Source organism: Pempheris klunzingeri, chromosome 13, assembly GCF_042242105.1.
Source record: "Pempheris klunzingeri isolate RE-2024b chromosome 13, fPemKlu1.hap1, whole genome shotgun sequence".
Taxonomy (NCBI): Eukaryota; Metazoa; Chordata; class Actinopteri; order Acropomatiformes; family Pempheridae; genus Pempheris; species Pempheris klunzingeri.
Genome location: NC_092024.1, coordinates 13,745,973 through 13,773,961, shown reverse-complemented (window position 1 = coordinate 13,773,961; position 27,989 = coordinate 13,745,973). Strand labels below are relative to the sequence as shown.

General features: G+C 41.1%; 4 protein-coding genes across 5 annotated transcripts in view; 3 read left to right on the top strand and 1 right to left on the bottom strand.

Moving 5' to 3' along the window:
* The window catches only part of stac (SH3 and cysteine rich domain), a 29,282-nt gene extending 25,190 nt beyond the window's left edge, over window positions 1-4,092 (top strand). For both annotated transcript variants that reach the window (XM_070842469.1, XM_070842467.1), the window contains 3 exons: window positions 247-298; window positions 967-1,104; window positions 2,631-4,092. In XM_070842469.1, coding sequence (XP_070698570.1) covers window positions 247-298; window positions 967-1,104; window positions 2,631-2,729 — 289 coding nt within the window. In that variant the 3' untranslated portion in view covers window positions 2,730-4,092. The remainder of the gene's footprint in view (window positions 1-246; window positions 299-966; window positions 1,105-2,630) is intronic.
* A 4,296-nt stretch (window positions 4,093-8,388) lies between these two features.
* Window positions 8,389-9,565, top strand: LOC139211983 (antimicrobial peptide NK-lysin). Its single transcript, XM_070842419.1, has 4 exons — window positions 8,389-8,431; window positions 8,781-8,878; window positions 9,041-9,133; window positions 9,410-9,565. The coding sequence occupies exons 1-4, from the start codon at window positions 8,389-8,391 to the stop codon at window positions 9,563-9,565; spliced, it is 390 nt and encodes a 129-aa protein (XP_070698520.1).
* A 717-nt stretch (window positions 9,566-10,282) lies between these two features.
* Window positions 10,283-12,303, top strand: nkl.4 (NK-lysin tandem duplicate 4). Its single transcript, XM_070842835.1, is given in 6 exon segments — window positions 10,283-10,348; window positions 10,453-10,547; window positions 11,334-11,411; window positions 11,510-11,664; window positions 12,081-12,089; window positions 12,091-12,303. Coding segments are annotated over 6 exon segments (447 nt in total). The 5' UTR covers window positions 10,283-10,299; the 3' UTR covers window positions 12,152-12,303.
* A 2,399-nt stretch (window positions 12,304-14,702) lies between these two features.
* Window positions 14,703-26,847, bottom strand: tonsl (tonsoku-like, DNA repair protein). The gene is made up of 28 exons (XM_070842416.1): window positions 26,823-26,847; window positions 26,597-26,692; window positions 25,749-25,891; window positions 25,410-25,593; window positions 25,153-25,282; window positions 24,853-25,024; window positions 24,649-24,763; window positions 24,385-24,536; window positions 24,110-24,262; window positions 23,717-23,842; window positions 23,309-23,507; window positions 23,155-23,213; window positions 22,955-23,044; window positions 22,653-22,725; window positions 22,400-22,563; window positions 21,495-21,618; window positions 21,157-21,398; window positions 19,830-20,313; window positions 19,545-19,747; window positions 18,854-18,954; window positions 18,469-18,625; window positions 18,304-18,382; window positions 17,918-18,225; window positions 16,959-17,133; window positions 16,513-16,688; window positions 16,353-16,426; window positions 16,087-16,220; window positions 14,703-15,380 (listed from the first exon to the last, which is right to left on the bottom strand). The coding sequence occupies exons 1-28, from the start codon at window positions 26,845-26,847 to the stop codon at window positions 15,181-15,183; spliced, it is 4,338 nt and encodes a 1,445-aa protein (XP_070698517.1). The 3' UTR covers window positions 14,703-15,180.
* Window positions 26,848-27,989: the final 1,142 nt, after the last annotated feature.

Sequence of the window (27,989 nt, the reverse complement as noted above, 5' to 3'; positions counted from 1 at the left end):
GCTTAGTTTAAGAGACATGACTGAAAAATATGTGGGAATATGTTTGTGGATGTGTGCTTTGTGGTGCTGCACAGGCTATTCCACAATGATGTATTTATTCAAATCACCACAAGCAGAGGGTGATCTGAGGCCTAAAGCCCATATATTCCACAGGGCCCCCAACTGAATTTAGCCAACCATGCAGACAAGAAGAGAAAAACCTGAACTTTTTGAATAATTTCTCTTTTGTTTTGCTTCATATTGCAGAGCAGGAGACAGACTCTTATTGGCTGACGACTCCAATGATGACTGGTGGAAGGTAGGTCCATAACCAACACATTGCACTTAAGTAGTGACATGGCTCATGTAAAACTACTTCTTTGTTCAGGCCCTTCCAAGGTGCTAAATTCAAAGAAAGCATTTGCAGTTTTGTTGTCTTCTCATCATGTAAAGTGTGTTTTCCACAAAGCGTGAAAATGCCCATATAAAACATCACTTGATAAATTACTGGAAGTCGAACTGTAAATTATAGGCGCAAGGCAACAGGCTGCCTTAGGACACAAATGCATGACAGATAAATTAGGGAGACAAAAGGGCCAAAACGTGACTGTGCGGAGGCAGCCAGCTGCTACCAGACCATGAAGAAACTCATCACGCATTTTAACACCGTTGTTCTCTACAGGCTGTAGATAAACAGAGACATCTGGCCTGTTTGGTTCTTGAACAATGGATATAAGTCAGGAGACAAACATTAGCACCTCATGTTACACTTCCATACAATGTATAGGTACTATATGGGCAGACATATACAGTGTATCTTCTGCGCCCTATACATGTAAGTTAATATGATCTAAAATAAAAGCTTATACAGGTATTATGTGTTGTAATCGTCAGAACCCCTGTTGTTTTATCGATTTTATCTAGTCATTTATGAAAACACTTGTCCCTTTCACATGTCAGCTGTTTTCTTGGTTGATTTTTCTTCAGGGGGTAATTGAAGACAGGATCGGCTTCTTCCCAGCAGCCTTTGCTCATCAGTTGCGGGCTGGGGACCAAGTGTTCAGGTGTAACAGGACGTTCATCGGCTGTAAGGAACAAGGCCAGATCACCCTGAAGGAGGGGCAGGTACTCCACTAACCTTATGATGATGAGGCCCTCCGTCAGGGGCCACGTCCAAATTGCATTCAAGCTAAATGGGTCAAGCATCAAAGACAAAATTGTTGTAATTATTCACATAGTGGCTTTAAAGGAGCTCATGCAGGAAAACTGCAACCCCTTGGTGAATAAAAGCCTTAGAAATTAGCCTATGGCCAGATAAAGCTGAAAATGACTAGCCATCAAGCTAATGACATAACGAGTTTTCTTATTTTATGATTAACTTTTTGGGGAAAAAAATGTGATTGCTGTTAAGGTTAATTGCCTGCCCTTGAAGCAGAGACAAAACAAAGACAAAACACGAAAGTATAATTTGGACCAAACATTAGCCCACACATCGTCGTCCTCATGAGTTGGGGAAGCAATGACCTTTATCGTGGACATTAAAATTGCCACATTACACCTGTGTTTAATTCATGATCACACCCGAGCCATTAGAGCACATCAGATGCACATTATCCAGCAGCTCTTTAGCCACCTTATTACCCTCCTGCAGCTCCCACATCGCCTCTTACCTCCAGCGACTCTTCCCTCGCATACTCTTGTTCACTGAAAAGCTCGACTGGACTTGGCTCTTAAGAGTTACCATTAAATTAGCATTTTGACTTAAGGGCTGTATTTAAATCAGCCCCCCGTTTTCCCACAATGCTTTCAAGGGCATGTTGGAACTCAGAGGAGACTTAAAGCAAGCAACCCCCAGCGGAGATGAAACCACCAAAAACATGATGAGCTTGTGACCTGCTGCCTTTCTTTTCCAGTCACAAAACCCAGGGGAAGATGTTGTAGAGTACTTAGAATAAGCATGCAAATATGATGTGTTCTGGTTCATAATGAGGGTCAGTGATTAGGAGTTGGAAAGAAAGACACTTTTGACTGCTTTTCTTTTCGATAAAATGCAGTATTTATTCCTCAGACAGCCCCATTACTTCTCCTTGAAGGCAAATTGAATTGTGATATTTTTCAAAATAAATCAAACTTTGACTCTATATCTCCTTTAATTCAAGTGTCCTGTGGGTCGACTGTCACTACCTGGCTTTTAGGGCCGTGACAAAGATGGAGACATGCCACTTGATTTCGGAACTATGGGCATAAATCTGCTGCAATGTCCTTTTCCTAAATTCTTCTGGAGAGGTTTTCCACAAGAATTTGGACCCTGGCTGCCGGATTTTCCCCATGAGATCATTAGTGATGTTGGGCTTTTCTCACAGTTGTTCAAGTTCATCCCAAACCATAACCAAGCTCAGCTATGTTGAAACAGAAATCTGTTGTCTAAGACATCAGTGGATACTGTAGGTTTCTGTAGAGGCTGTTCTCTTCAGTCTCTTCAAAGCCACCAGACTCCATTGACAAAAACAGTAATTTTACTACCGTTTGCTTCTACAAACAAGAGGCATGTTGACCGCCATGTATTGTAGCTAATACACTGATTATGAATAATTACCTCATACATCTCTGCTTCAAAATCTCATTTTAGTAACATTTCTCTTTTCCCTCAGATTTGTGTGAGCAGTGAGGGCGAACGCAGTGGCTTCATCAGGGTGACGAGTGGGAAGAAGAGAGGCTTTGTCCCGTGTGACGTTCTGGAAATCATCTGAGACAAACACTCGGGGGAAATGAAGAGACAGAGAGAGGGACGGTAGGATCAGGATCCTAGCATCTGGATGTCAGAGGAGAGGGAACCTACAAAATGGTGACGAGAAACCAGTGAGAGGGTTCGCCATCAGAAATAGGAGTTTGGACTCAAAGGTGATGTTGGTTTTGTCTTGTTGCAGGTCAGAGTGTTTGTCACTCACACAGAGAGCTGCTGAGACGACAGATAGTTTGATGTTTGCAGGGAGAGACAGGAGATCTCTGTTTCAGCGGATTTGATTTACTTTATAGAGCCACCATGTATTTTTCCCCTTTAGTTTTATTCTGCTACGAGCTGTTTATTTTTTCGAAAATGGAACCACCGACCAGCTGTTTAAGCCAAAGAAAAGGAAACAAACACTTACTACAATGACTGTTTTTCAAGGGTTCAGTACATACAGTGTCATTCCTCTTACGCTTTTACATTTTGTTCCAAGCTAAAGGAGCTTTTGATGCAAAGAAGTCAGCGATCAGTTTGACAACATGCCTGATGTCAGAGGGTGAGGGAAAAACAACATATAGAATAAAATGATACATTTGCTATCTTTGAAGCCTCAAAATATTTCTAATAAACATCCTATAGTAGTATCCTCTAGTATACAGTTACAGTCCTATGACAGAACTAAAAACAGTAGAGAAACAGCAAAGCACATCAGAGGAGAAGCGGGGGAGGATTTTCAGAGGAGTCTGACAGAATTAAAGATGAAGGAATTCTCAGTGGTCCCAATCCTTCTCATACTCTCCAGATTTAACGTGTCTCACTCATGGTAATCTGGGATTTTTCTTAATGATGATGTCAATACACATTTTTATCATCTATAGAACCTGAAACATTTAAAATCTGTGGTTCAATGGACACAAAACGTTAACATTTTGCATTGTTCCATGCTGCAGGAAATTACGGCTTGAACAGGCATTTTTTTCATTGATGATGAATCAATTTAATTTTCTCTCCTTTTGGTTGTATTTCACGGCTTCATTGCCATAAAGCTGAAGTGAACAAGAACAGCTACGATAAAATCGGACCATGGATGGTTGAACAGTCCGAGCTCATGTGATCTGCCCGTAAACACATGATGAGACAAAGAAACATGTAAGAAAAAGATACATTTCTAGTTAGCATGTTAACTTTAAATGTTATCGCTCTCGTGTGGTTTTCCTCTTTCTCAGCACCGACTGCCTCGTTCGGATTCTAGTTAAGTGCATTTATAGAAAGGTGTTACTTCCTAGTAGATATAGTATATCTCTTAAAGGCTGTTCTGCACTGAAACTTGGCTTTATTGAATGTCCAAGACTTCTATACTGTACATATTGTACATACAAGAATAAAGTTTCTTCTTTATCACTACAGCCCAAAGTGATTTATGCTGATTTTCTGGTATTTCACGTCTTTTTTTCTTTCTTTAGCACAGAGTTAAAAACATGTATCTAATTTTTCATCCAGCTCGTCCTGAATGTAACTCATTCTTTCATTCTTGTAATTAGTTCTCTTTCCTCTCGTGCTCATTAATTAGCGGTCGATGATAAGCTCATCATTCGCTCAAGTGGGCCCCCAAAAAATGATGCATCATGGAATTATGCATATTATGATCTGAATTAGTTGCCAGTGAAAAGAACTGGACTGTGACTCAGTTACTCAGTGCATAAAGAAACCAAAATCCATTTTCAGAGCGAGAAAGTGGTAACGACGTCGAGGGGAATAATTGTACAACAGTTCATGCCTTTAAACATTTTTATATTCATCTTCACAATAGTGAAGATTTCTTAATATTTGCAGGTCTTCAACTCCACTGCTGAAGAGGCGTTCCCTTTGATATTAAAATCCTGTATGCTGGTGCTGCCACTCTTCAAGGCATCATGAATGCGTTCAAGCTCATTCTGATGCAAGAAAGACTCACAGAGGAACACTGCATGCATCCAAAGCATAAAACATTGAGTAAAATTAGATTATCTCAAAATGGAATAGACACTTAAATGTACAAGTTGTAAAAAAAAAAACACATTTGAAATTGCAAAATAGTTGACTCCAAACAATACCAAAATGATTTAAAAAAAAGAAATAAACAGTAATATCATCCAAAATATAGCTCTATTTGAGACCCTGACCACAAGCTGAACTTTGATGGCCAAAAAGACATAAAAATGGTCAAAATAATGGAAAGTTGTTACTGGGTGTCTGTCATGTCTGAACTTCTTTGATTGTTTCTAGTGTGTATTTTAATTGTGTAAAGAAGTGATAGTTAAATAATCATGTTTGAGCGTGTACAGTTCCCTGACAGCTAAGGAAACTTCATCTGCTGATGACGACTGGGCGATGTGGTCGAGAGTTAAAAAACAAAGCAGTAAGTGGCCCTTGAGTGGAGATTGTTTTGTCACTCTGGACTGTAGCTGTATTGTGACAGTTTGACAGAGATCAAATTTAGGTTTTGACTTCACCTAAAAGTTTGTAAACTGTTGTTTCCTGGACATGTTCTCATCCACCCGCCTCACAGTTCAGTAAACCTTTGCTCATTTCCCCTCCTGTGATCTTCGTGACCATCTGACCAGACAGTCTGCACCGCCTGCAGTCCACCAGGAGGGCGACTGTGTCACTGCAGACTCAGTGGTTTCAGCAGCTCCATTAAGCAACAGCTTACATGTTTAAATGCTTGCTGGAGGCTTTCTATAGAAGTTGAGACAATCACAATGTATATTTCAGAGTCTGCCTATTTTCCTGTTTTGTGTCTGTGTAATGACACACCATCACTGCAGGACCACCCGACCTCCGATAAGTGACTTCAGCATCACCTGTTGGTTTATTAGAGTAACAGCAACATGAGGTTACTGATGAAGCAAATTACTGATTCTTTAAGTCTGAATGAAACACGAGTGACCAGCGACACCTGTGAAACTGGAAATCTATGAATAAGAACAGAATGAATTAAGTTCGTTTTCTTGTTTCAACAGCAGAATTGAAGTAGGATTTAATTCTGTGTCAGTATTTTATATGAACCATTACCATCACTTAGTTCTGCAGTTCCTCTCAGCTCTACAGAGCTTTATAGTCTTTTGGTTGTCTTGTTTGCAACTTTACTGTTTTGGTTCAGGCCTCCACTCCACACCAGCACCACACATCTATCTACACACAAATATCTACTTTTAAATTGTGATTAATCAACTGCTAACTATCAATTTAAATTAAAATGTATCACTTAATTAAGCTGTCAGTAGCCATGTTTTACCCTCTGCTGTTTCTTATTACCAATTCTACACATTAGGCACATTTCTGAAGACCTAAAATTACTTCCAAGTGATGCATCACGTAGAAAATTTGAGTGTGAAAGATTGTATGTGTGTGAGGGTTTCAGTTGGTGTGAAGCAGGAAGCGAACGGCCAACCTGTGAAAACCAATAAAAAGAAACTGAACAAACAAATTTCTAAAAAATGCCTTTGCAAAGCTGATGATGCCACAAACTGCACATGTAGTCAAAACATAGAAGGTGCAGGTCACATAAACATTTGACATTTTCACTAGGCCTGACCGGTAGTCATACAAGGGTGTGTGTGTGTGTGTGTGTGTGTGTGTGTGTGTGTGTGTGTGTAAGAGAATGAGCAGATGAAACCTTGTAAAGTGCTTTGTTAATAGTTGTTTTAGCTTTGGTGTCCCCTCCAGGCGTTACTCTTGAGATTCTTTTCTGTTCATTATCCCACCAATCAGTTAAAAGATATCTCTACCTTTGCATTCACAGACTTTACCTTCTACATAAGTCTTGAGAGAGGATTTGGAGGGACACCAGGAAATTAAAACGAAAGTAGTCGTAAGTAGTACTAGTTAAAGTACATAGTGTGGGGTAACACCCACACACATGCTCCACAATAGCTGTCCTGGTTTTGCATGATAAGTACTTCTTTAGGTAGAGGGAAGCTGACTTCATGCTTCGTCTGGGTGTTTGTAGTTAGCGTTAACACCTAAACTGTTCACTTGAATTAGCTACAATATATTGGGACTATACACTCACAGACCACTTCATTAGGGACACCTTGCTAGTACCGGGTTGGACCCCCTTTTGCCTTCAGAACTGCCTTAATTCTTCATGGCATAGATTCAACAAGGTGCTGGAAACATTCCTCACAGATTTTGGTCCATATTGACATGATGGCATCACTCAATTGCTGCAGATTTGTCGGCTGCACATCCATGATGCGAATCTCCTGTTCCACCACTTCCCAAAGGTGCTCTATTGGATTGAGATCTGGTGACTGTGGAGGCCGTTTAAGTACAGTGAACTCATTGTCATGTTCAACAAACCAGTTTGAGATGATTTGAGCTTTGTGACATGGCGCGTTATCCTGCTGGAAGTAGCCATCAGAAGATAGGTACACTGTGGTCATAAAGGGATGGACATGGTCAGCAACAATACTCAGATAGGCTGTGGCATTTAAACAACGCTCAATTGGTACTAAGGGGCCCAAAGTGTGCCAAGAAAATATCCCCCACACCATTACACCACCACCACCAGCAGTGTGAACTGTTGATACAAGGCAGGATGGATCCATGCTTTCATGTTGTTTACGCCAAATTCTGACCCTACCATCCGAATGTCGCAGCAGAAATCGAGACTCATCAGACCAGGCAACGTTTTTCCAGTCTTCTATTGTCCGATTTTGCGAATTGTAGCCGCAGTTTCCTGTTCTTAGCTGACAGGAGTGGCACCCGGTGTGGTCTTCTGCTGCTTTAGCCCATCTGCTTCAAGGTTCGATGTGTTGTGTGTTCAGAGATGCTCTTCTGCATACCTTGGTTGTAACGAGTGGTTATTTGAGTTACTGTACTTTCCTATCAGCTCAAACCAGTCTGGCCATTCTCCTCTGACCTCTGGCATCAACAAGGCATTTTCTGTTTTTTGGACCATCCTCTGTAAACCCTAGAGATGGTTGTGTGGGAAAATCCCAGTAGACCAGCAGTTTCGGAAATACTCACACCAGCCTGTCTGGCACCAACAACCATGCCACGTTCAAAGTCACTTAAATCACCTTTCTTACACATTCTGATGCTCAGGTTGAACTTCAGCAGGTCGTTTTGACCATGTCTACATGCCTAAATGCATTGAGTTGCTGCCATGTGATTGGCTGATTAGATATTTGCATTAATGAGCAGTTGAACAAGTGTAACAATAATAAAAAAACAATAAAGTTTACTAGATGTTATTACGACTTTCACACACATCCTTGTATCCTTGTTTTCTGTTTCCTTTTTATAAGAAAATTTGATTTCAGGAAAAATGTTTTTGTTGATGATGATTTGTTCTCATTTTGGGCACAGTTTTGTCCACAAGAGTGATAATATGTTTGTGTATATGAAATCAAGTGAGATCAAATCAGAGACTTAATACAAAAAAAAGAGTTTTGCTTTGAAAATGCAGGTTTACTTATTTGCATTTGTCTCTTTTAGGCGACGTATTTTAGAAATTGCAACATACTCTGCAAAACATATTAAAAGATACAGTGTTTGACGTTAACAAGCACCACTACACTTGTGGCAAGTAAGGTGCAGATGCATGCGTTTGAGAAGCAAACAGCAGAAGTTACACAGCAGCATGAAAAGCCACAGGAGGAGCAGCTGAGGACAGATCCTAACCGAGAACCACCATGAGTCCTGCCATCACCATCGCTCTTCTCCTGCTCTCCACGAGTTAGAAAACAACATTATTTATCACTTTTTTCTTATAATTCAAGCCTTTTCGCACATCATATATTTACTTGAAATCTGGTATTTGCACAAGATATTTATTTAAAATTTTTATATCGTACACTAGTTTTATGTTATATTATTCTATTATTATTCTATTTTAGATTGTACATATTTTATATTTTAATATATTGTTTCCTTTTTTACTAATGTTTTTATGCCTTAAGTGTTGGTTGTCTTGTGGTGTCTATCTGTTTTGCTGCCGTAAAAAAGCTATTTCCTGTAAAGGATTAATAAAGGAACTATTCTATTCTATTTCTAGTCTCTTTTCTGAGACATATTTTTCTTTCAGCTGTTGTTAAGTCTCTGGAGGACCAAAATAAAGAGGAGGATTTTCCACCGCAGTTAAAACATGACGTGAGGGAGAGAGCGGACCGTCATATAGAGGGGGTGAGGAACTGATGAATTTCAAGTTAAAACTTCAGCCCTCTTCTTTATTTAGTCATCCTGAGTCAACATGCTGCTATATGACTGACTCGTCGACATGTTAACATATCTTTGTTCTTACTTTGTATGAAACAAAACCTTTCTGCCTAAATGGTTTTATATCAGGTGCTGCAGGGTGGATCCCTCCCAGGTGCTTGTTGTGTCTGTAAGAATATTGTGTCCAAAATAAAGCAGAAGATGGGCAGTGATCATTCAAAGGTAAAGAATACAAAATATACTTAAACATATGTGTGATATTATTATCATTTAGTGATGCTCCCAGATCAAACTAACATCATGAACTCTCACTGAGCTTTTGTGTTCACTTTTTGCCACAATTTAATTATTTAATGACCCCCAAGTGTCCAGATTTAGCAAACATTGGACAGTATACATTGTTTTATTAACATTTATTACTATATTTTGGATGCTGAATCAGACCTACATCATCATTAAGTGCCACTTGTCAAGCCTTTCATTTGTTTTTCCTTAAAGAAAAAAATCCGCCAGCTGCTGACCAACTTCTGCAATCGACTGAAAGTCTTCAAATTGATCTGCAAGAGGACCAACTTCATAAACAAAATGATTGATGCCATAGCAAACAGTGGGTCTCCACACAGTATATGTGTTAAACTGAAACTCTGCAAGTGATGTTTCAACTGTTCCTGTGTGCACATTGTCTTGATTCTGTTTTTGCAATAAAGCTTTTGAATGTGGAAACACAGGCGAACATTCATGTCATGCCACATTAGTGTGGCTGTAGACTCGACTCTTGTTTGTCAGATGATTATTTTCAAGGTCAGGAATTGATTCTTCAAGCTCAAAATTTGTTTGAATGAAATTTGCTAGAATAAAAAAGAAGAACACAAGCTGCATGTAATTAAATATTGTATCTCAAAGACTGAAGCATCAAAAATACCTGAAGCACGTCACAATCAAATCATTTCAGGCTTTTACTCCTTTCAAATGCAAATGAGCTTTTTGAGGGCAACAAACACACACACACACACACACACACACACACAAAAGCTGCTCAGTGATATTTGGTTCAATTTGAAAATAAAGACTTTGATGTACGTGTCAAGGATAGAAAGATTAGAGTTTATTGTGCTTGCAGAGTTGTTTGTGATGAACTTGTCATGAACATGCAGTTCCTGTGCCCTGATGGGAAAGTATGACACGACAGATTAGTCGTTGGTCTGAAGAAAGCTTTTCGCGAATGTGGTCCCCACAAAACCACGTGAAAGTTTTGGTACTGCTGGTTGTGTTTTGAATTTCCATCCATGGGGGTTTGTAGGAGTGTTGCTGCGTCACCCCTGCTGTATATAAAAGGCGTGTTGTCACCAGACACACACTAACTCAGAGACCCCCGCTCGCTGTCAACAATGGAGACCTCTTCAGTCCTCCTCGTGTGCATTCTGGTGACATGCTCAGGTGTGCTGCTGGGCTCTGATGTTTCCTGTTATCTAATATTGTCTTTATCATGTCTACACGTGCACTTAAAGTGTGCTTGTGCTTTTTGTTTTGTCTCTTCACAGTCTGGACAGTCCGTGGGGGAAGCTTAGAGGTCAAGATTGACGATCAGGATCAGCTGGATCAGCTGGACGTGGAAGTCTCTGCGGAAGCCGGCAAGGTAACATGGCTGCTTTGAACACTCTGGTAGTCCAACATTCAAAATGTTCCCAGAGCAGTGGTTCTCAGCATTGGAATCAGGGTCCCCCAAGGGGTGTACATCACATTTATTTCATCCCTACACACACAGGGAACAGTGATCTTGCTCAAAGACGCTTCAGCATTTAGACACGAGAACTCAGGTGTTGATCTACTAACGTCAAGGCCGCCCGCTCTAATACCTCAGTTACTCGCCCCCCACTCCCCAAAAACCTTTCCTAAGACATCAAATCCGTCAGGCTAAATTTGGGTTTAATGCATTTCTTGGAAGTGTATATAATATATAAATAATATAAATGACACTGACAGACTGACTGGAAAAACTGAGAAAACTGGATGTTCAGGGTTTAATGTTTATCAAAATAATGCTTACACTTTACTTGAACTCCTGTTTTTCATTTCTAATTTAGAGATGCCTCACCAACTATTAAAATGTAACAACAAGTAAAAGGAAATTTTTAAGTGTAACAATTTCATGAAGGCCCATTTTATATAATTACAACTATACCGTATTGATATATTGTATTTTATTGTCAATCACCAGCTGCACAGAAGTTTAACATGAGGAGTTTTAGTGACAAATGCATTAATAAAAACTTAACATTTCCAAGGATGTGATTACAACTTCATTGTAATGTGTTATAAACTATTTATTAGATTTTTTGCTGCTTATTTAACATTTTTCTAATCACATAAAGTGTTATTTTTAGGACTTTAATATTAAAAATGTGCCATTTTTTATCTGCAGCTTCCAGGTGTTTGCTGGGCGTGCAAGTGGGCTTTAAACAAGGTGAAGAAAATCATTGGACGTAACGCCTCCGCAGAGGTAAAATGACCTGTCTACAAGACTAAGATCTCAGTGAGCAGGAAGATCAAGTTGGTGCACTGTGGAGGGAGCAGTAATGTCTATTTTTTATCTTACAGAAGGTGACAGCAAAGTTGATGTCCGTCTGCAATGAAATTGGCCTCTTAAAATCTCTGTGCCGCAAATTTGTGAAGACACACCTTGGACAATTAATCGAGGAGCTCACCACCACTGACAACGTGAGGACAATCTGTGTCAACACTAAAGCCTGCAAGTGAGTTACCAGCGTGCTGTTGTATTATTTACTTAACAACATGAACTAAAACAGTGTACGTAAGTAAATTTACTTGTTCTTTACCAAATCATTTCTATTTTGATAGATTTTAGATAGAAAACACATGATCAGTTTATTACATATGATGCACTGCTATAGATTCAACTGCCCAACATGATAATGAAGAATTCATACAGTGCACATATTAATACATCAACAATCATAATCCAATGGTGATGGAGAATTTAAATTTTGTTACCGATACTTTAGTAAAATGTTGAATGCAGGACTTTTATTATTTAATGTAGTATCTTATAATAGTATTTTTATTTAGGTATATTGTTTTTGTACTTCCTCCACCACTTACATTTTAATGATTTTATTTTTTCCCTGTTTTTCTGATGTGCTCTCTTCAGGCCAAAGGAGTTTGGACCTGCTCTTTTATCCAAGCAACGATGGGATTCATAAATTGGAAACTGATGAATAGCGCTGATGTTGTAAGCATAATATGTAGAACATAAGTCATAAGTGTTTGTGACTGACTGACTTTATACATGAAAAGCATTTGATCTCTTTCAGCTTCCTTTTTGTTGCTCTATTAACTTTGTGTTGGACTTTGTCTTGTACCTTTATTTACTCAGACAGATGACGTCAATAAATGTTTGCATTTCAAATTTTGTTGTTTTGTTGTTGTTTCTTGTCAGACTAGAAACAGTGTCCGTTTAAAATTACATCTGCAGAATCTTTCAAACTTTTTCAAAAAAAACAAATAACCTCAAAAATGCTTTGGAGAACACAATGTTTTAAAAGTCAAATAGTGACAGTATGCAAGCTACACTTCAAGTAACCAAGTGATCCCAATGACCAAAACAATATTAACAGTGTAGATAGCTAGAGAGATGCTTTATTGGTTGGCATCCAGTAGCTTAAATGACACAAACAAAAACAGTGGCACACACAAGTATATGATATTTTTTTAAAAACCCAATAAAACCCATAACATATACATAGGAGTCTGAGCAATGAAGCAGGCAGAGCAGCTGCGCCCCCACTTTGAGACTTCCATATGACAATGTATGTTAATGTATGGTAGTGTATGGTAACACACCTCCAGGCTATGTAAAGGGTATTTGACCAGGAAGGAGAGTGATGGAGTGCTGCGCCACATGACCTGGCCTCCACAGTCACCTGACCTAAACCCAACTGAGGTGGTTTGGGATGAGCTGGGCCGCAGAGTGAAGGAAAAGCAGCCAACAAGTGCTCAGCACCTCTGGGACCTACTTCAAGACTGTTGGAAAATGGTAAATGATCTGTATTTGTATAGCATATAACATCACATCCTCTTTCACCCATTCACACCATCATTCATTCAGGAGGAATCTAAGTTGGAGGAGACTTTTCTTTCAAACACATTCACACACAGAAGCTGCTTCAGGAGCAAATTCAGTGTCTTGCTCAAGGACACTTGGACATGCCGACTCGTAGGAGCTGGAGATCGAACCAGCAACCTACCGATTGATGGACGACCCACTCTACCTCTGAGCTACAGCTGTTCCAGGTGACGACCTCATGAAGTTGACTGAGAGAACGACAAGAGTGTTCAAAGCTGTCAGCAAAGCAAAAGATGGTCACTCTGAAGAATCTAAAATATAAAACATATTCTGGTTTGTTTAACACTTTTTTGTTAAAACATAATTCGATGTGTGTTTCATCATAGTTTTGATGTCTTCAGTATTAATCTATAATGTAGTAAATAATGAAAATAAAGAAAAATCATTGAATGAGAGGGTGTGTCCAAACTTTTGACTGGCACTGTATGTCCAGATGAGTTAAGTAGCTTTGCAATTTGTTGGCAAACTATGAAACTTGTGCATTACGTACACTTTGGGAGCAGCTTTATTTGTCAGTGTTGAAGGCTATGTTTTGTAGGCATTTCCTGGAATATTCAACCACAGAGTTGACAGTATGTTAGACGCCCCCTGTGTCAACAACATCACACATTAAATTCTGCTGGTTTTTGTGGTGAAGCTTCTCAGAAAAGAATAACAGTATAACAGTCAGAGCCCTGACAGGGGCTGGGAAGTGCCCACGAATACTAAACATATATCGACAAGGAATATTTCCTTTGTGAAATTATTTTCCTTTGATGTAGTTGAAACTATGACAGCATTTTCTCGTAACGTGCCTCTCAGCCTGTGCGCGTCGGTTCACCCTCACCTGTCCTCTTTGATCTTTACAATGATGTCTTGTACAAACCACAGTGTTTACATAACTGTTAGCACTGTGATGCTGAACGTGTCCATGGTCACGTTATGTGTTGTCAGAGCATGAGAAGCAGCACTGTGTCTGTGGCCTCACAGAGCTGCCGGCATGGCTCTAGTAGTATTGTTCAGATGTCACTTTAGAAGAAAATCTTTGTTCTAAACTATTTTGTCATAGATGAAAACATGGTCTTGTATATTTTTAGTACTAAGGAGTGTTATCTGAATAGCCAAAGCTTTATGTAGCTTATTCCTCTGTGCCATAGATCTCCAAAACTACTTTGCATTTATTGCCACAAACACACACACTTTGTTTGTGACATGTTTTAAAGATGTACATCTTCTAATGGTCTCTTCCAATGGCTGTGTGCCACAGACAGGCAGGGGAAAGTCTTCTGTATTGAGAGACAAACTAAGATACAGTTGCTTTTGGAGTTTTTGTGGGATATGTTGACAACATCAAAAATAAATATGCCCAGCTTTATTCTTTAATAGTTTCTTTAGACCATAAGGTTCACTGCATATTGAATGACAGGAATCCTACAGGGGTCCAGAGCTGCCAATATGAAAATGGAATTTTAATAATTTTTTTCATGATATGACAAGTTTAAATAGAAAAACTCCCTAATATTCACACAAGCATACATTTTCAATCACATTAAAGAATTTAATTCTAATGTAAGCAGCTGTATGTTAATACAAGAATTTAACCTGAGACAACAGGTAAAGTTGCATATTTGAATTTTTTGGAAGATGGAGGTGAGCACAAGTCCGCACTTTGTTATCAACGCTCATTGGCCTAATCAGATGGCAGATCACCTACACCTATCGCCATGTTCAATCTTGAAAAACAGGCGAGTTAAAACTTCTTCTGAGATGAAAAATGGGCCACTGAAACACAAAATCATCATAAGTCACTTTAATTGTAATAATAATGAATAATTCAGAGGGTTGAGGACAAAGTTGCAACATGACAAACACACAACCATAACAAATTGTCTTTATGTACTTAAGTCTTTCATAGATACACATAATTAGGGCGCAGAAAATACATGAAACATATCAGCTATTTAAACTAAGTCTGGACTTTTAGTGCAGTGTTCTCCTGTTGAGGATTTAAGTGTGCAGCCTCAGCTGTCACTGCTAACTGAACATAAAAGAACAGCACCCTCGTTATAAAAGTTGTGTGTTTGTGATTTAATAAAACACAAGTGAGCTACTTATTTCACACATCACATCTCTTATTTTTCCCTCCTCATGAGGAGGCAGCGGCCGACAGCAGGCACTTGCTGTTTCGGTCAATAAAGTGTCCATCTGACCGGCTGTCGCCCCAGATCTGCTTTAAGGCCTGCCGGTCCACTTTGTTGAGTCCCTGAGAGCAAAGACGGAGATCCTTGACCAGCTCCGACAATCCATCCAGTCCTTCACTGTCCCAGGGGCCGGACACCTGACAACCTGTGGGCCACGCAACCGGCAGGAAGACAAAGTTTGCACTGATACTCCTGCTGTTTTTTTCTTTCACAAAAAAGATTTAGTATCCAAATAGCGCCTGAGTTGATTTCAGCTCTTACATCCAATATTGTATTCGTAGGCCCCCATTAGAGGGACCCCAATCACTACTTTTTAGGGCACAGTACACTGACCGCAGCCAATATGTAATGTTAATATCCAATAATAAAAACCTAAATAAATATTACACACAGCCTCCCAAGAACAAACAGATTTAAACAAACTTAACCCAAAGAAAACTAAATGCATTAATCAGTTCAGGTCAGTTAAAATTGTACATCTGATTCAGTTGAAAAATAATTAGTCTGTAATTCTAAAATATGAAATATGAGGATTTTCTCCATTATAAGTTACTCTCCTCTTATTTCATGAAATAGAAATAAAAAAGTCATAAATCACGATATGAAAAGAATAGTAGAAAATAATAATTTTGTGTTCCACTTCAATGAACTCACAGTATTCAGATTCTTTAATATTTAACTACTCCTCTGTATCTTACGGTTGTAGTGGCAATTTATTATTTGTACATCATATTTGTGCAAAGAGGGCTCTATTACTTATGCATATTTTTCACACGTATAAATGTGCTGCCAAAGGGACGGACACACACACACACAAACACACACACACACACACACACACACACACCTACCTTGGAGGTTTAGAAGGGTCAAAGGTCGACAAGCCTCTCTGAGAGAGATCAGGATGTTGTTAAGTCCTGCTGAGGTAATGGATGGGTTTCCTGATAGGTTCAGACTCACCAGAGTTGGACATGAAGGCAGACACCTGCGAAGGGGGACCAAATAGTTTAATAGAGAAACCGATAAGTGCAGATGAAAGTAAAGGATGAAAGGTCACACCACAGAAATCTCAAATCAAAGACCTTTCACAGTGAAAGAGTGCTCTGTTAACACACACCTGGCCAATGTGGCTACACTGCTGTCCGTCAGCTCGTTGGCTGCCAGACTCAGGTGGGTCAGTGAACACTCGTCCTATGAGGAGAGATAACATTGTTTGACCAATAACTTTATATTAAACTGTTGGTGTGCAGTACAGAACATGATTTGTGTGCGTGTACCTGTGACAGCAGTTTGGTGAGGTGTTCCAGCAGCGGGTACTCAGCAGGACCCATGCGCACAGCAGACAGGTCCAGGTGTGTGAGGCATCGGAGAGGCAGAGTCCTCAACACCAGCTCAAAGCCAGTGGAGCCCAGTGCATTGTGGGATAGACACACTGATTTCAGGTGGCCTGAGGCTGAAAGATCAAAGGAGAATCACTTATTTCCTTAGTATATTTTTTCCAATTTGAAATAGATCTTGTTTTGGATTCTAATACAAAGTGCTCCACCTCCAATGTCTCCATTCCCAGCCAATTAATAAAAAACATGATACTTCTTCTTCACTTATATTTCTCTTATTTAAAACCTATCAAAGCGAACACAACCATCATATCAACTCATCAGCTCTAAACATCCGGTGGCATTTCAGCTAAGCTCAACACTGACTGTGCCTGTTAGAGAGTTACCCGTCAGAGCGCTGGCCAGCAGCAGCAGTCGATGCTGCTGAAGGAAGCGAGCAGTGAGGTCGCAGGCCTGCAGAGACAGCTTGGCTAATAGAGGGCAGCTGGACAGAAGACAGGACAAAGACTCGGACACGCTATCGCCAAGAGGGTTCATACTGAGGTCGAGCTCCTCCAGGCACTGCGAGAGGAAACAGCAAAGTGTATCAGAGAGAATTCTCTATGAAATGTGATTCATGTAAAATGGGTCATAGATGTGATGGAAAATGTGCAACTGGTGGTTGAGATGACTGTTTCAACACAAGTGTGTAACACAGGAGGTTTAGTGAATACTCAATAATCAGGGTGCAAATAAACACTTTCACTGCATGACGCTTCAACTTCGAAGTGTGACGACAATAAAAAAGCCCTTTTTTCAGCAATCAATACTAACAACTGTATGAATCACTGAAAATAAACTGTTGTCTTTGGAGCCTTAACATAATAATACAACAAATACGTCTGTCTTTTCATGTAGTGTACCATCTTCTGAATTCTATGTGCCATCACGGCAAGTAGACTGATACCAAAAGTAGACACTTAAAGTGAATTCACTGAAATAGCAACAACAAAAAAAGCCACCGTGTCTTAGCTGCGTAGGTTAAGGTTATATTGGTTATAGTTTGAGATTCTGAGATATCTTTTTCTAAGAATCCTGCATTGTATTTTTGGTGCAAGACGTTTTGGAGGCCAAATCTCTATTTGCACAGCTAAGAGTAAAAAGAGGGAGAAAATATACTTTAGGGTGAATTCACCCTTTAAAGTTACTGTGATATAAATGTATATAATCTACACTAACCATAACGTGGATGTTCAACACACTTGACAGTGATTGGATCAAATTATCTTTAAAAGCTGCAGGAAATAACAGATCACTGACGACAGCAGGTGAAATAACAACAGACTCATCCAGCTGGGCTCTTTACCGGAAACACTGGGTGGCTCTGGGCCTTTAGCGCGTTCACTGCCTTCTCCAGCCCTTCCCCTGTGATGTGACAGGCTGAAATGTCCAGCAGCCGGAGCCGAGGCATGGTGACTGTTGTGGCGACCAGCTCGGGGAGAAGGTTGTCTTGGAGACGGTTGCCAGAAATGCGTAGCTCTGTGAGGCTGGCCTGCAGTTTTAGGGCACGAAAGAGGGGGTTGAGGGAAGAGGGGGCCAAGCTGAGGCCACACAGCGACACAGAGGAGCTACCGTCCTGCACCTCACACAGCCGGGTCACGCGCTTGTTCTCGTCTGCAGGAAAACAAAGACACATCGCATCAGAACAGATTCTAAAAATGTGTTTGTGTGCATTTTCTCTCTGTTACTCACCAACTGCCAAGCTCTGACAGGCTTTCTTGTAGCGTACAGGAAGAGGAGGAAGGTCCCAAGAGCAAACTTCGGCCAGAACCTACAACACAAGACAACACACCACTACAATAATTCTGTCTTTCAGCAGTCTTAACGTGAGGCACTTTTCTTAACATCTGTCCTCACCTCTTCATTGGTGTGCAGGACAGCCAGCAGCAGGTCCTGCGGGGAGAGCAGAGCACCTTCCTTCTGCAGTGAGAGGCGAGGCAGGAGGCCACATTTCTGGTAGTAACGCTGAGCGGCCTGCTCACACAGCCACGACACGGTGCAGGAGTCTGCCTCACTGGATCACAGTGCGATGACGATGAGAGCATATGGATTGGAAAACAAAAAAAACACCAATATGGTCATTAGAGTCAAAACTGTTTTGGCAATATTAAATCCCCAAGTTGTAAGAAATGAAAAAGGGCACATCACTGGTGCTGCTGTTGTCTGCCACTGTAGACAAAAATAACATTTCCCTCATATGAAAAGGACTACTGTATACCATGAATGAATACTATATACCAACCTTTGTGGAACTGGGATGAGGAAAACGTCATCTTGAACTCTGACCCTCATTCTGATTGGTGGAGGCAGTGTTGTAGAAGCAGCCAGAATTTGACTTGGAGGCTGAAATAAAATGATAAATTAAAAAAAAAAAAAAAGGGAAATAAGTTGTGTGTGTGTTGTATGTGGGTTTGCATTTTCATGAAAAACAAGAATGTGTGGAATAAAAAAAAGACGATATCTCTGGTTGTGCTTGCAGCGAATGAAAAAAAAAAAAAAAAAAAAATACAGGTCAAAATGAAGATGAAGATCTGTAAATGCTTAAACCAAAACTGTGCAGCGTGACTCATGCAAAGCAACGACGTACAATATACAAAGTCAGTTTAAATCCAAGAGAACGCCGACGGTGTTCAAGCTGCAGCAGTGTCTTAAAATAGCACTACTTTCTTGATCATGTCCCTCTCATTTACCACCACATTCATCACTGTCTAAAGTTAATCGAGAAAGAAGACAGACTCCTGACAAATGACCTTCCACTTAAGGCCTCTAGTGATGCTGAAAGATTAATAATAGTCGAGCTGCAATCAACGTCCTGAAAAAGTCAAAAGAGATCTTTTGATCTGAATTTTGATTCTTTTGAACTTGAAATGAGTCATTTCCTAGGTACATTTTCTCTATCCAAGGCAAATAATACTATACCCAGTTTTCCTCACCTGCATGTGTATTTGTGGTGGCGGAGGCGTCTCAGGCCAGATGTCGTCATCATCTGTAACTGTGGGGCTGTGTGACCTGCTGACCTCTCGTCTGCCCAACCTGACCATCCCTGGCATCTGAGTCATTTTGACCTGGTGAGGCTTCAGAGAGCCGTTCTTTTTCTGAGGGAGACTCCTACTGGAAGAGGAAGGGACTGCCGAGCCTGACAGAGAAGAAAGCATAATTAACAGGGTAAAATAAGCAAAGACATGTGGAGTAAAACAGAATATAAGTCAAGCCATTACCTCTGCCGGACGTGTCAAAGTTTGAGTGCCTGTTTTGACCTCTTGCTGCAGAAGAGCCGGTGTCCTCGCCTCTAAACCCATTCTGTTCCACTTGAAGCCTCCTCTTCTTCTTCGGCTGAGTCTCCCCCATATCATCCTCCAACCAGTCATCAGCCAGATACTCCTCCTCAGGAACCAGAGCGGATTTGTTGTTGGACGAAACAGCAGGTGTGCCGGAGAACTGAGGCTGCGACAGACCCTGCAGGCGGCTTTTGGCGCTGCCTAAGCCTCGAATGGCACTGTGGTACTCCTCTCGTGCAAAGACAGACGGCGCAGGAGCCTCCCTGGCACTTTCTCGACCTGAGTTGGGGATGGAGTTGGCTTCCTTGTTTGGGGGAACTTCCTTTTGACCCGGGGCTGCTGGGAAACTGTTCCTAGGGCGGACGGGACGGAGTGGACTGACCGAGTAGTCTGAGTCACTGTCGTCTGAGGAGCTGCTGTTATTCTATGGAAGAAACAATATACACTACTCACAAAAAGTTAGGGATATTCGACTTTCAGGTGAAATATATGGAAAATGTAAAAAGTGAATGCTACAGTGATATTATATCATGAAAGTAGGGCATTTAAGTAGAAGCATGCAATGGTAGTTTTATTCATCTTAAACAATTTATTGAAAGAAAATCTAACAACAGTGGTAGGTATACCACAACAAAAAATTTTCAGTGTCTCAATAAATTGGGATGTGGCCAAAGGACGTCCACTCCTCTCCTTTCTGTGACTCTTCCAGTCACTCTGTATCACTGTTCCAACCTCCTGATGACACTCTGTGACCCTCTAAGCTCAGTGAACACCTCCGTCTGAGGACTCCCTGTTTGAAGCCTCCAGTGTTGAGGTGCTGCTGATCATTTGTTAGGTGTCGTCTTGGTCTCATGATGTCAGAATGTGAACAGCACGATGAGGAGGACTGTTTAAATACCAATTCTAACTGAAGCAGGAAATGTATTGGTGGATTCATGGATCAAACCTGTTGTGAATGTTGCTGTTAAGCTTCTTGTTAGAGAACAGCAACTTGTGCAAAAAGCACTGAAACACTGAACAGTTGGACATGTGCATTCAAAAGTTTAGAGAAGGTCACATTAAGTTCACCTGGAAAGTTTAGAATGCATTTTAGGTTCATCCTGAAATTTCACCTGAAAGCCGAATATCCCTAACTTTTTGCGAGTAGTGTATATGCTTGTACTTGTGAATCTAAAGAATTCCAAAGAATAATGAGTTTATATAATCTCAAATATTATGTAGTATAAAGTTTTTTAATCTAGATAAGTAAGTGTCTGCCAGACTTTACCCCATACAAGACAGCAGCCTCTGTTCCTCTGGCTCTGCGCCGCTGTGTTGAGCCGTTGCTCTGCCTCCGTTTGGGGCTGGCAGGTGCAGCCTTCACCTCTGAGTTCCTGTTGGTCCAGGGCCAGTCTTGGCTGGAGGAACAGCCCCCTCCAGAGGACAACAGCGGCTCTGAGTTCTCAGCATCAAACAGCTGGCTGTCCTGCAGGGCATCGAAAGGCTTGGCCGGGGTCGCAGCAGCAGGCACTGTGTGAGACAGAGATAAGTGGTAAAAACAGTGTTCGAAAGGATATTTAAAAGGCAAACCAAGGCTAAGCTGGTGGGACGATGAAGAGGCCCCACCTCCCCCTGCGAGCGCCTTCCTCAGCAGTCTCTCTGTGGTGACGCACTCCTGCTTGGTGTCATGGTCCAACTCTCTGCTGTACGTCCTCTGCCACTGACGCAGGGTGTCCATGGCAGTCAAACCCTGACAGACGATGGTAAAAGCATGAGATGGATGCATATTTAACCCGACCCCGAGTGATCCCGTCTGGGTGATTTCACCCTCATTATCTCAGTAATGATAATAGCCACAATTACCTGCTGTGTTGAAAAACTTGACAGCAAGTATTAGAGGGCCTCTTTATTTTGATGTATTATTTATGTTACTTGAGCACCAACAGGCATTTATATTATATATTTACTAATTATCAATTTCTGTTCTGAAAGTTTTTACTAAATTATAGTTACAGAAACCAAGAAAATAATAGGGAACATTCAAATCCATTCATATATTTATGAAAAATAAACATATAAGATAAGACAGACTTTACGTAAATGTACATGTTATGGCAACTAAGCTGAACTTAAGACAAAATAATTCTATTATATAAGAAATGTATGTCTATTTGGCTTTTGGCCACATTTTAAACTAAACTATGTCTGTTTGCTTTTCTTTTTACATGGTACATGCATATCTTTTGTCTTGCCCAGTCTCTTCTCTTTTCTTTCTTTTCTTAAATTGTTAAAGACATTTTCTTTTCAGTTTATTGCTGTTTTTCCCAAGAGGACAATGAAAAGGTCAAACATTGAAAAGACATTGCTTTTGTAATGTTGTGGTACTGGTGCTTCTGTATTTGCTGGTCTTTTTTTTTTTGCCACATATATTTGACACCGTAGCAGATACCAGTCCCTCTGTTACTGTAAATGCAGCGCGATAAATCAGCATATTGTTTGTAATTTACCAGAGGCTAAACTGCTGCACACACCTTGGAGTTGCGTAGAGTGACAGAAGCCCCTCGTTCCACTAAGAGTTTTGCGACTTTAAAATTGCCACAGGAGAGGGCATCATGCAGAGGTGTCACTCCCTCACATAAGGGACCTCCAGAGTCGTTGATGTTAGCGCCGTGGTCCAGCAGCACGGCGACAATGTCTGCAAGGGAGAAAGATACAAGACTTTTTTCATCTTCATAAAAACAGCTTTAAAACAAGGCTAAATACAGCTCACGTTAAGTCAGTTACCAGAGTGACCGTGGTTGCAGGCCTCATGAAGGGGAGTCCAGCCACAATAATCTCTGGGGTTCACTGGGTGACCCTGAAATACCAGACAAACAGAAGAGTCGTGTTTTTTGTAGTAAGTATTTAACAAGCTTAGGGAGGAAGGTTTTTGCTGAGTAAGATTATGATATTTTAGAGTTTACTGAAAAGTTTCCTCCCATCTTACTGACTTTAATTGTGCTTTGTATCATGATTTTACCTTATTTGGCCACATTTCCAATAAAAACTTTTGTTAAAAAGATAATGATTAATCTTGTTTTCCTCACCTGTTCTACCAGATACTGGACCTGCTTCAGGTTTCCATCTATACACGCTCTGTGCAGAGACGTCTCGCCCTTCTCGTTCCTCTTGTTCCACTAAAGCAGGGAAAAGATACACAGAGAGCAGCAGAGGGTAACACACTGAGGATGTGGAATACAAAGATGAGGTGACTGCTTGTGCAAACTGTGCATTTGATATGACTCACCCTTCCTGCCTTCCTCCTTCCCGACACCGTCTTGTCATAACCATCCAAATCATCATCATCTAAAAGTCATAAGACAAACATAGAATAACTGTGGTAAATATCACAATCCGTTTTGTCTGGAGATGTCAGGAAACGTCAGCAGCGCACAGCTTACCTGAGTCTGAGAGAACAACGTCACTGTCATCGACAGGTTCACTGTTGTCCATCTCCTCCTCTTCATCCTCCTCACCATCGCTCCCATCTAGGGTCCAGCCCTCTGCGTCACACAGCTCCTGCAGCCTCGCCTCAGTGTCATCAGCCTTCGATGAGCCGCATCGTCTCTGGAACGCCAGCCAGAGCCTCAACGCACGTTTCTGTGAGAGGGAAAGAGAGGCTTCATCCACGGCATCTGATTTTAGACCCTTCCCTGACATCTTAGGTCTTTGCTCAGAGTTCAAAGAGTTATTCTTTAATATATAGTATATGTGGGTTTACAGCCAAGTAAAAATGCTGATTATGTATGAAAACCTTTTTAATAAGTTTATCAGCCTTCAGTCTTCTTATCATATTCATTCATGCTCACCTTGAGTCTGGCCTGCCCAGACTTCTGAGCGCAGTGTGATGCAGTATTGTAGCTGCTGTCTATTTCCTCAAGGGCACAGCTGCTCTCCTCCTGAGCAGCTGCGATGTTCAGCCAGGTGTTACACTCCTGACACAGACACATACCAGTGACTCAATTACATGCATAAGTATGGCTGACCTATCAAGACTTAAAAGAAGAAAATAAAAGATGTTTAAAGGTATTTTTCAATATTGTAAATTAACACTACCAGAGGTCATTAGTGATTTTCCATAGACTGGATATTATATATATGATTTACCTTTATCCATAAAACCCAGGCATTACTAGGATTGTACAATGGCCTTTTATGAACAGAGTAATTTTGGGTAAAGATACGAGTAATGCATGTAATACCTCAGCAGGGCTGCCCTGTCGCAAAGCCAGCTCCTGTCTATAGTGCTCCACTGCCTTGCTGTGCTGTCTCAGGTCTGCGTAGGTCGCAGCCAGGGACACGTGGATGACAGCCAGCTCCCTGGCAGGCTTTCCCATCGCCTCAGCGCCCTTTAGCTACACAACAATGAAGATTAACATAATTCATTGTGGTGACATTCTCTTGTGTGAATAAAGGAGTTCAAATGCAGCAAGTATTGGGTGCTACAGTAAACATTCAAATATTCCTGTTTTTTTACCTGAGCTTGATATGCGTCCGGAGCTTTGCTGTAGCAGCCAACTTTACAGTAAAGGTCACCCAGCTGCTCTTGCAGCCCCACGGCCTGATGGGAGCTAAGTCTTTTGCCTTGATCCTCCCCCAACTCTTCCTCCAACTTAAAGCCTCGGTCCGCTATAAAAATCGAACAAATCACGCCATCAACTCAGCTATCTAAGAGAAAATAAATGAACTGAATGCAAATAATCAACAAGACTGAGTGGATAAAAAGAAATTGCTTTTTCACCATATTTGAAAGCTTTCTTCACTGCCTGCCTGTCCAGTGCCTGCTGGGAACCCAGTAAGAGAGCTTTCTTCAGAGATCGTCTGGCTGCTACGAAATCACCCAGAGACAGCTGCACCTGTGGATAAATGTCAAGGACACGCACAATAACAAAATTCACAGGCAGAATAACAGAAAATGCTAAAGTCAGCTGGAATGAGTTCATACCTTGCCAATGCAGTGAAAGCACTCGCTCTCACTGAACTTGTCTTTGATCTTCCTCGCACACTCCTTGGCTTGTTCAAGGCAGCGCACAGCATTAGACTTATGACCGTTACGGAAGTAAATGTTGCCCAGGTTAAAGTTTGCACGGTAGAGATCCTCCAGCAGCTGACTCTTCCTTTACAAGATAAGAATGGAGAAAGCAAAATTAACGATATGATAAAAAAGGAAAAAACTCCTGACAACTCCCCATCCTCCTAGCAGAGTTTGTACATTTAGACAAAGTACAGTTCAGCATAGTCTCACTCTGCAATAAAGACGCTTCGTCGGATATAATCGCTGCACTGTTTGGGGTCCCCCAGGTGATCACAGACCAGACCAAGATTGAGGAAGAGACGTGCCTTCATCTCACTAATCTCTCTTCCTGCCACCGTCCCTGGAGGTGAGAAAAATGAGAAATGTTACAGCAAAGGGGTAAAACAAACATTATAGGAACTACATAATTGAATACACTTAACAAATCCCTGAGGATACAAACAAGCACACAGACAAACAGTGCACACCCTCTAGACGATCATCCACAATGGCCAGGCTCTTCCTGAAGGCTTCCTCGGCTTGCTCCAAACTGTTCTTTGATTGGTCCGACTCATAACGGAAGAGATAGGTTCGACCAATGGTGGCCAACGCCCTTTGCTCCTCTGCATGATCTCTGACAGAGCGAGCCAGGTCAAGGTGATGCCGCTGGTGCTGAAGAAAGGAAAAAAGCAAAACATACAATCCCTTAAATGTTTGTTTTTTTTTTAAGATCTTTGTGGAATTTTAATGTATCGTCGCAGTAGTGATGTTAAGAGCTAGTTTGATGGCCACACGTCATTTTGAATAAAGGAGACCAATCGACTTACTTTCAAAGCAGCCTCAATGTTCCCCAACTCTGCGTAGCACTCTCCTATCTTACGATTGGCCACAGCTCGTCCGATCACATCGTTAAGCGCCTCAGAGATAGCCAACTCCTGCTGATGCTCCTTAATGGCAGCTTCATAGTTACCTGAGTTACACAAGAAGCACACAGACAAACGTGCTAAAAAAAACCCACTCAAAGTACATGTATCAGCAAATATTGACCTTTCATAATAACAGGAGAAAAAAAAAATCAAAGCTAGCAACAGTGCTGGGATTATGCAATAAAAAGAGGGAATTTATATTGAATCTAAAATTGCATTTGTATTGCAGAGTGGGAAGAATTGGGAAAGAGGATGAATGAGTAGATTAAATAAAGTGTACATTACACTTTTTACATTGCTTGAAACCATTAGATGGGTGACTGTGATTACAGATGACAGCAGACTTGCAGGGATTAGGACTGCAGGTCTGAGTAGTATTACTGAGGACATCTGGGTTGATTAAAAAGGTGGAGTACCTCCACACTGAGAGGGTTTCTGCCTCCATAAAGAGGCAGAGAAGCAGCATCAAATACACTAAAGCACCTAAACTAATGTATAGTTTGTAAAAGCACACAAGCCAAGTCTGCAAGGTGGGAGTCCTGTCAGTTTAAAACACAGCATGATGAGTAGTTCAGTGTAGTCTGGACATAATACTGTTATCTGTCCTGTTTGAAAACACATGATCTGAGACGTTATGTATATCTATGTCTTGTCCTTATCCATTCTGCATAGATTCCTGTTATTCACACATTTCTTCATTCAACAGTGACAGCCACAAGATGTAATCAGTCATCATATAAAACACTTACCACTTCTGGACAGCAGTTCTCCCAGCTGATTGCAGATGTTTCCTTCTTCGGTTAAATTGTTGCTGTTCTGCGCTTTACTCTTTGCTTTCTGCAGCTCTACAGAAAGAGATAAAATGGTCCATTAATAATCCCATAGTGGAGAAATGTGCAGTAACAGCGAATATTACATACAAATGGGGCTTGACTAACGCACTTTCAGTAGAAAAGAAAGTAAATCAATACTTACGTTTGATCTCCCGTGAAGAGCTCATTTTGACTCTGAGCGGTGCTAACAGCTAAAGCTAGCTGGCGCTAACTCAACGACAAGGAAGCGCGCTTCGCTTTAGCCTAGCCAACTGCCAACGGTCATCACTGAGCGAAAACAAACCATCTCTTTTCAGTTCCTCTCCTCTGATACACGCCGCCGATGCTCTCACTGCCGTTCGTGGATCCGATCGCTCATCAAATAGCGCTATGCGGCAAACACTCCGGTGTAAACATCCTGCTGTAAACTTCACAAAGTCGCGCCAGGACTGCGTCAACCAATGACCTCACTGCTTGAGATTGAGGCTAAATCCACTCTCAGTTTAACCTCTCAGGCACAAACCCCTCCTCGGGCTCTTGGATTAAAAGATGGTCTGTCCATCCCTGAACATCTGCTGTAACCCTACACCTAAAACACGGCACATTTGATGTGTAGACGTTTGTACAGCGGCGTACAGCCTGTGTACACAGTGTGTGCGCTTCCTGACAGACATCTTCCAGGGCGTAAAATCACTGTTCTGGAATGGCTGCCGTCCATTGGCTGACGCCGGAGCGTGACGTAGATCCATATAGGAAATAAGTGGAGGGATAAATAATCAGGAGCAGCAATTTGAACATTTGGTTTGTTTATTCGCTTAAATCTCAAACATAAAGATGCAGTGCAACACTTTGAGGGCATGCTAATGCCTTGTGACTGGAACAACACATACAGAGGTAACCATTAGGGCACTCAAAGGCAATAGTCCTGCAGTTTTTTAGGATGTGCAAATCTGTAAATGCAGACACAACGATGTCTGGATACATTTACGAAGCTTTAAGGTTTACGTCAAACAGAAAGTCTTGTTGTAGTTGAGTTTAGTCGCACCACACTTTGTCACAGACAACAGTGTTAACAGTCTGGTTAATATTACTGCCTGTTCTCGATTGAACCCAGATGTACTGGGTTTTAAACAGTTCTTCCTCAGAACCATCAAACACTCCTCCACCAAGTTTCTTAGCGTTGTTTATCTGTGATCCTGCAGACAAATAAACGGCACCAAAAACATCCGGAGGTCGATATCAACTAGTCTCATAATCTGGTTTTCCCTGCCAACTAGTGGTGACAGCATGCGGTTTTCACACCCTGTAAAGTAGTTTAATTCCTCCACTA

Bases quoted from the DNA above. Each gene is read 5' to 3' on its own strand.
- LOC139211983 (XM_070842419.1), top strand. From the start codon at position 8,389: ATGAGTCCTGCCATCACCATCGCTCTTCTCCTGCTCTCCACGA. The intron at 8,432-8,780 runs GTTAGAAAACAA...TTTTTCTTTCAG, and splicing joins TCTTCTCCTGCTCTCCACGA to CTGTTGTTAAGTCTCTGGAG. The intron at 8,879-9,040 runs GTGAGGAACTGA...GTTTTATATCAG, and splicing joins CGGACCGTCATATAGAGGGG to GTGCTGCAGGGTGGATCCCT.
- tonsl (XM_070842416.1), bottom strand. From the start codon at position 26,847: ATGAGCTCTTCACGGGAGATCAAAC. The intron at 21,399-21,494 runs GTGGGGCCTCTT...TGTCTCACACAG, and splicing joins GAAGGCGCTCGCAGGGGGAG to TGCCTGCTGCTGCGACCCCG. The intron at 16,221-16,352 runs GTGTGTGTTAAC...CCCCCTTCGCAG, and splicing joins AGTGTAGCCACATTGGCCAG to GTGTCTGCCTTCATGTCCAA.